At 37.7% G+C, this 8,411-nt stretch overlaps 1 protein-coding gene across 1 annotated transcript in view; it reads right to left on the bottom strand.

The window, feature by feature from the left end:
- Positions 1–6,517: 6,517 nt before the first annotated feature.
- The window catches only part of fgf11b (fibroblast growth factor 11b), a 33,964-nt gene continuing 32,070 nt past the window's right edge, over positions 6,518–8,411 (bottom strand). Inside the window, exon 5 of the mRNA XM_077505316.1 lies at positions 6,518–8,151. Within this exon, the coding sequence (XP_077361442.1) occupies positions 8,015–8,151 (137 nt within the window). The 3' untranslated portion in view covers positions 6,518–8,014. The remainder of the gene's footprint in view (positions 8,152–8,411) is intronic.

Below are 8,411 nucleotides of genomic sequence, written 5' to 3'. Positions count from 1 at the left end.
TCAGCATAGCTCAAAAAAAGTTTTCCAAATGTTTGTTGAAAATCATAGTCACAGACACACTCTGAAGTTATTTTGCCAATGTGAGAGCTATATTTGGCCAAATGCGTTAATCCTTATGAAAAGCTGTATTCTGTTTGAGCTCAGACTGTTTTGCTTTGCATCCTTTAAACTGTGAATTATCTCATCTTTGTACTGTAGAACCACAGACATGTTTTTTTTAGATGCTCTGGCTTGACGGATTAGAGTCATAAAGAGAAATTGTGTACGTGTTTATGAATTATGATTATTTTTACACTCTCTCTTAGGTCACAGCCAAAAGGGGAACGGAGTTGTGAAAGTGAGTGTCAGCCTGGAACACATGCACAGGAATCTAGCGGATCGGATGCTGCTCAGCTTGATCACGACTATGAGTGGTAAGTTAATTACCCTAATCCGTGCTACATGAGCTATCCATTTACCATGGTAATCATTCTGACATTGTACTGTCTAATTGACTGCTGGGCTGTGAACTAGTTGTAATTGCATCTATTCATCCATCTGATATATTCTGGGTTAATCCCGGCTCTTTACAAAAACAGTTGACTTCACCATTGATCGTACAGAGGAATATTTTGGAAGCAGGGATTTGATTTTATGGTTTCCCCTTTTCAACATACCAGTACACTCATTTCATGCCATACTATAGTTGCTACATATTTTTAACGAATGCAATATATGACTAAGCTATCATGACACTCTATGGAGTTGTATTAGAAAATATGGAAGATGATCAAGGTGCCCATTTTGCACAGTACCGAGTTATTTGTCAGTCATGTTGGACCTGATAGAGAGCCTGATGGCTCACCAGCTCTGTTCGAGTTGATCCCAAAGGTGTCTCATGGTCTTGGTGTCAAGGTTCTGTGCAGGTTCTGTCACACCAAACTCATCCAAGCATGCCGTTATGTACTTTGCGCAGGGACACAGTCGAGCTAAAATGAAAAATGGCCTTCTCCAAACTGTTCCCACAAAGTTGGAAGGTTATCCAGAAAGTCTTGATAAACACTGAATCAAATTTCAATAGAAATACGGCGTCTAATCAAGTTCCTTATTGATCAGTTAATTTGTGATTATTAAGAAGTGTGTCTTGAAATATACATAATAGACCAGCATAAACAAAAGAGTGGAATAGCACAATTCAGAACAAGTGTGCATTGAGAACAAATGCAGGTTGTGCAATCAGTGAAGGTCAAATTAAATTTGAGTGCATTTTATTCATCCTGAAGGTTCACACAAAAGCTGCAGATCGTGAACGTATTTGTGACTAGTGTATGTCAGCTCTCGTTTGACTTCTGTGGAGAAATATCAGTGACCTTGCCTGTCATTGAGATATCTTCCAGATTCCTCAAATGCTTTGCATCGTTCAGGGCAACGTATTCAAATTCCTTCAGGCTTTCCCAGGCTATTCCAACAACATTTTTTTTGTTCAATGGACAACCGTTGTCCAATTTTTGTGCTACAATTCACATGATATAAAATTAAATTACATTAAATCATATCAAATTAAATAAACAACACATCATTGTACTTTGTTGTTGTTTTAAGCGGTTGTAAATTACCCTCTAGCATTTGTGATTTTCACAAACTATTTTTGATTAATTCTTAACACATTAATGGGTGTTTTTTTTTACTGCCACCTTGTGGAAGTTGACACAAATTGCAGTCCTTGGGTAAACATGATGGCTGACATCTTGGCTAAGTTTGAACTATCCTGGTTGGCTACATTGCTTATTATTGCTATTGCGCCTCTACATTTTACTCTGAGTTGCATGATTGGCTAATTTGTTGACTTCACCATTGATCGTAGTAGTTATAAATGTGAAAACATTGTACAGTTTTCGTTTATTTTTAGATTTTGTCGTGCATTTGCTAACAATCTAGTGTTAGCGCACCAGTGTTTCAATCAACTTGTGAAACATTGTTGATCTGGTAACAAAGGTGTTGGGTGGTAAAAAAATAAATAAAATAAAATATTGTCAAAGTGAGGATCAATGTTCTTCCATTATATTCCCTTCGTATAGTATTTGTGCATGTGTTTGGGGGGGGATGACAAAACAACAACAGCACTGCTTACAACGATACAAATATATGCAGTTTTATTGAATAATATTCCACAATAGCACATCTCCTTTTCAATTCAGTTATAGGAGTTGTTGTAGAAATATACACCGGTATGATGGAACATCAGGTTACTCGAGAGGGTAAATCGAGGGCTTGTGTCTGTAGATACTGAGAGGGAGTCATCCCCAAAGAGTCAAACCACAGAGACATACATTGCAGAGAGAAAAGAGAAAAAAAAACAAAACAACTTTTGTCAGTCTAGACATGTAATACTTATTATTGCAGATCAAAGATTGCCATAGCAAATCCGTTGCAGTTCAATCCCCTGTTGAATATTCACATCCTTGATGTCAAACGGGTAAAAAGTTCCATTGCATATTGCTGGTTTTCATTCCAATGGAATTGTAAAAAAGAAAAAGAAAAAAAAAGTCAGTTTTTGTTGCTTTATTTTGGCTCTTTTGGAGTCCACCACGTGTGTAAATCCGTCGGGGCCTGCACATCCAGACCAGCTCTCTTTGGCCAATCAATGCCAATGCCCATGTTCCTTTATGGCTTTAAATCAGCTCTCTTCTTTTTCTGAAAACGTCCATTTTTTTTTTTTTGGAAGACAAGAAGATTGTGAGATTGACGTACCCAGAGTCCAGAAAAAGAGACAACAAGAAAGAGTTTAAGGAAACTTTTTGGAAGACGTGCGTGACCAGAACTCTGAGCCCACAAAGGTCATTGTTGGTTTTGACAGGACACATGCGAGCTTTGGTAGTTTTTCTTCTCTCTGTTTTCACTTGAGTACATCTTTCACAAACATATAACTTAGTCACACAGTAGGATTCAGCTGGGATGAAGGTCACACAATTGAGGGGGGGGGGACACGTTTGTAAAGATGCATCAGTGCAAACAAAAGAAATAAAAACGGACCAGAAAGGGATCATATTTGAAGAGGAAGAACTATTCTGCCTTTGCATTGGAAATTATTAAACACGACTAACCAAACAAAAACAGACAACATATATTGAGAGCTATAAAAACAATAAAAAGGACTTGACATAGTACACTACTCATACGCTATACTAAATGTATAATCGACATAGCATACACTTAATATGATATAACTGACACAGTCACGTTTTTAGAATAAAGCACACTACTAAATAGCTTATAAAAACAGACCACTGAGAATCTTTCCATTTGTTGTCAGAAATACTCAATTTAAAGCAAAATCAGCAAAACTGCAAGCATGAGATAAAGTAAAGGGCTGCTGAGCAGTTTTCTTTATAAAGACGGTTAATTTCAAGATATGAAGCTTGTGAAAATTATAGAGTAGTTTTTACTATCATCGGTCATAATCCGTGCTCATATTCGCTTTTCCCCACTGGAGTGAATAGAATTAGTGACTCATTCTTCCCATTTGCATAAATTAGGAAGACAAAATGGAGCGACACTTCTGGGTGGAACCTTGAACTACAAATCAATCAAAAATAAATCAACATCTTCCACAAAGAGAATTGTTGCATTCTCAGATGGATGATTCATTGAATTTTTCATCCCAGTCAGTGCTTCTAAAATTGTGAGTTTGTATGCACATAACTTCAATGTACTGTAGAACATTGTCAAGTGCAAGTAAATAACCTTTATGTTGTAATTGACAATTATTCAGTGGGGGTGTAACAGCGAAACTCATTTGGAGTATTGCAAAAGCACATTTGATCAAAGATGAGTACATCACATCATAATCTTATTGGATTAATTCAACAGAAACTGAAAATGGTGGCGTTTTAAACAAACAATTATTTCCTATAGAGGGAGCTACTTGTACACAGATGTTCCATAATCTGGTTACTTGTATGTTCACTTTACAATATGCATATGTTGCAAAAAAAAAAAAAAAAAAAAAAGAACATGGAAATACTGCAATGCTGGCAATTATGTACTGAAGCAAAACAGACATTTTGTGTTTTGGAGAGCGATAGCGAGAGCTGTTGTTGCATTTATGTTACTGGGAAAAAAAAACAAAAAAAAAACCCCCCCAAAAAACAATCATTTTACATTGTAATGGATTTAATCTTTTCCGCAAATTTTAAACATTATGATTAGTTACAGCAATCCGGATCCCCTAGTGTTTTGTTGAAGTGCTTATTTCAAGATTGAACGAGTTTTATTAGAGTCTCTTTGTTAGTGGAAAATGTAGCGATGATTTCTATTTACCACAGCCGTTTAAAAGTCCATCAACTCAATTGTTCCTCACTGCTACTTTTACAGCACTTTAATATTCTTTATTGTCTGTAAGCATCGCCAATGCTTTGTGGGTTGTCGTCCTTTGGGACAGGAAGGTAATGTTTTAATGTTTCAAGCAATGTCCAGGGCTTGCATAGTCAATTACTCTACACGGTATCCTAGTGGCGTGGGTGGTTTGTTCGAGGAATCCAGTCTCAACTTAAACGTATAGCATAAAAAGAAAGTCTCTTCTCAAGCTGTTTTTACCAGTTTGTCAGGACAGGAGAATATTTATAATTACTCTGCAGAAACAAGAAAATCTGTTTTCCAGTTCCACACACCTGGCCTCTTGAGTTCTTGGAGAACAAATGGATTTTGCTGTCTCTGCCAGACCTTCAAGTAATTTTTGCAACCGTCACAAGTCTCTTGTTTGTGTTTCATTGAATCTATCGATCATTGTTTCCCATGCCCTTTGTTTCTCTCCTCCGCTCCGTCTTGTCTTGCCCAACTCTTAATCAATGGCGCACGTGCACGCTTTAGACATTTCTTGAATTCTTCCACGTATTGCAACTTACTGTTTTCTTTCTTTCTTTTTTTTGTAACTTCTAAACAAGTCCATTCTTTACTTCACATTCAATAGCAGTCATTTTTTTTAACATTCTTTTTTTTCCTGTCTGTCTACATGTTGTATTGCTGTCTTGACAACTTGCGGGGGCATTCTTCAGCATTATGAGCACTCGGGGCTTTTTTTCAGTGCTTCATAAAGAGCATAGGGATATGAATGTCTGATATTTTTAAATATAAACTCATAAAATGTACAATCTTTGTCAGGCTGACAGCTAAACAAATCCATTAAAGAGACATTATGGAATAGTCCCTATTCTCACTTGGATATTATACAATATTGCTATGCAGGGACCGAGTAGGGATCATTGGCTTTTTTTTCCCCCTTTTCCATCTGCAGATATGTCAATGACGACCCATTTGGGGACACAATTTACCCTTGAAACTCACAGAAAAACAGAGGACTTTGTTAAAATATGTAATTTCATCCATAAACTCCCTCTATTAACTCACAGTGCCAAACGTGCTCTTTGACTTGTGTTCATTATCGTACCTACATGCCTCATATATCCTTGACAAACATCTTGCATACCTGACTGAAAAAAAGTCTTTATCAAGATTCCATGTGACCTATTTCTTCACAAACAACTTCCTTTCATGCAACCCTTGTATGTATGCATATTTTCTTCTTCTTCTTTACAATGTAACATTCAATTTTTGACTCCTCCAATTCTCTTTCACTTTTTGTTAAGAATATTTGCCCTAATTTCAACAAAAGCCTAGTAGACAATTGCACAACATCAATGTCAAGTCCTGCCACAGCCCAGTCTGAAAATGTATTGAACATATTACTGTAGTGCACAAAATATCTATTGCCACAGAAATCTATTGCCATTATTTCCAAGCGGTTAGCAGGCTAATGCAAACACAATCCGCTGCTTTTTTATATAAAACCCAACTTAATTGTTGTTAGGATGAGCGCGAAAAGTATTTATTTTTTGTGGCCACAATTATGATATCATCATTCATATACCAGTACATCTCTCAGCATTCCAGTTTACGTTTGCTGGTGGTAGAATTAGAGCTGTCAAATGATGAAATGTTTTAATTAGATTAATCACATCTTAGAATTTTGATTAATCAAGATTAATTACTTAATTAAAAAGGCTTTTTATTAACATTTTTTTTTTTTGCCCGCCAAATTAGAAGAGCACCTGTTATGCGTTAATTCTTTCGACATTTAATGTTATGAGGACGTCGTCAACATTTTTTTGATCCACTACACACGCTCATCCTCCTCTTTTTCTAATCAGTTAATTACTTTGATGTACATTGTACAAAGTTTTGGCATTGAATAAATGCATAATTAGACATTTTCCTTTTTATGGGCATTTGTTGGCGTTTTCAGTCACATATCGTGATATATTGCTAATTGACACAATATAAAAAAATTGACACTATATAAAAAAATCGTAGATATCGGGTATCGTGATATTATCGATATTGTGAGCCAAATATCGTCACAGTATCGAATCGTGGTTTACCCGTATATATATACATATATATATATATATATATATATATATATATATATATATATATATATATATATATATATATATATATATATATATATATATATATATATATATATATATATATCAACAGCTTCTGTGTGCGACTCACAAGTGATCAGTTCATAAAATGCTTATTCTCTGACAACAGACAGCATTGCCTTCTTCCTGAATGACATGGTTAAGGTTACCTGCAGTATCGCTTTCCCTTATGCACTCACCTCATCCACAAGCATAAAGTGTATCCTTAGCATCAAAAACATCTACACACAAGGGTTACGGCACAGTCCCACCAAGACATCCACTCAGACAGCTACATTTTTGAGGGTGATTCTTCCAAGGTGATTTGATAAAGCGAGCGGGTGGATAAGCTGCCAGACATCGTCAGAATAATAAGTGCTCCTGCTCAGAGGCTCCTCTGGCTTTGATGTTTGCCTTCAAACCGCGGCTTTATGCTGACAGCAGATGCTGAGTGAAGTATACACCTCCGCTCGTTTTCAGATGACTAGGTTCTGATCCACGCTGGATTGAAAATATGACCCAGTTGTTCATGTGTAGCCTTTGAGCTAGCTCTCTAATGATAAGTGATCACCTGATGGGTAGAAAGGCTCGAACCAGAATGTCACTTATTCTCTTTTAGTGTCTCAGTCATTTTTTATTTCTTTTTTGGGGGGGATGTATCCCCTGTTGTCATTGATTTATAGCGCCGATGTGACTCGAATTTCAGATCACATGGGTAGTATTTGGAAGATTAGTGAATGGTTTTTATTGGATTGTAGTATCTGTATACGAATACTAGGAAGTCATGGATTTTTATTTATCTTATGTTGACTTGTGAAACTAATTTTGGTTTCTTCAAAACAATGGCTCCAAAGTATTGGTAGTTATCAAGGGGTTTAACCAATGGACTTTCTGACATTGTATCATTTATTTTTCCCAGATCCTCATCTTCCTCTGACCTGATTTGACCCGGGATTCCAGTTGACATTTTGACCTCTTTGAGCTTTTTTCATCTCTTGTTGAGCTTTAGTTGACCTTGATGATTAGCCGAGCTGGATGGCAGATGGCGTGGGGAAAGCCGGCAGGGCGACGCGGTCACCAACTTTTAGGGATCAACAGTGGGCTCACGGGTGAGGATTATCAAGTCGAGACTGCATTGTAAATGTGCGGATGGCAATAGAGAAAATACTGCATAGGCATGGGAGAAAAGACAAAGCCGTCACAGTGACAATGACGCATGACAGAGAAATGAAGGAGCGTGTGTGTCAGAAAATTTGAAGGGGCGAAGTTGGAGACAAACATTGGCACAGAGGGTGAAAGTTGTTACGGCCAGGGTCCAGGTCTGTCATTGTGGTGACAAGGGTGTGTGGTGAAGGGTGTGGGGCGGGATCCTCTCTCATCCTGTTGTCTGCTGATGGACTGCTCACCCTTCATCCCTCAGCATCTTATCGTGCACTTGTGGAATAGTGGACCATGAGGGCCATTCACCCAGCCGTCCTTCCGTGCATGATGGGTGACTTTGTTCCAAGTGTCACTCTTGCCCTCTGACCCACCCTCTGTCTCCTGTGCTATGAGGCATCAGCCTTGGGCGCTTCTTTCCGTCCATTTTTTAAGGACGGGGAATCTGATGTTTTGGTTGTCTTCCGCGGAGGACTCACAGGCTCACCCGTGAGCTCATGTAGCGATGGCTCCTTATACATTGCAACTGTACAGCAAAAGACAAAAAAAATCACCGTAATTACTGACAAACATATTGTTAGACATTTACATCTAAAATAGGGATGGGCATGAAAAATCCAACAATCAGTTGTTGAGAGCTTTGTCAAAAACCAAAAGAAAGTGCAGTTCATCGGTTCATTGTCAAGAAGTTTGCTGGCTCAAGACGGGATTGTAAGTTAACATGAAGGGTTGCAGTCACGCGGACATGCGCACACTCACGAGTAATTGGAGATGATGAACCTGCTC

The sequence above is a fragment of the Festucalex cinctus genome, chromosome 18 (assembly GCF_051991245.1).
Source record: "Festucalex cinctus isolate MCC-2025b chromosome 18, RoL_Fcin_1.0, whole genome shotgun sequence".
In the NCBI taxonomy this organism is placed as follows: domain Eukaryota; kingdom Metazoa; phylum Chordata; class Actinopteri; order Syngnathiformes; family Syngnathidae; genus Festucalex; species Festucalex cinctus.
Note: the sequence above shows the minus strand (reverse complement) of the source record. Positions and strands in the feature narration are given on the sequence as shown.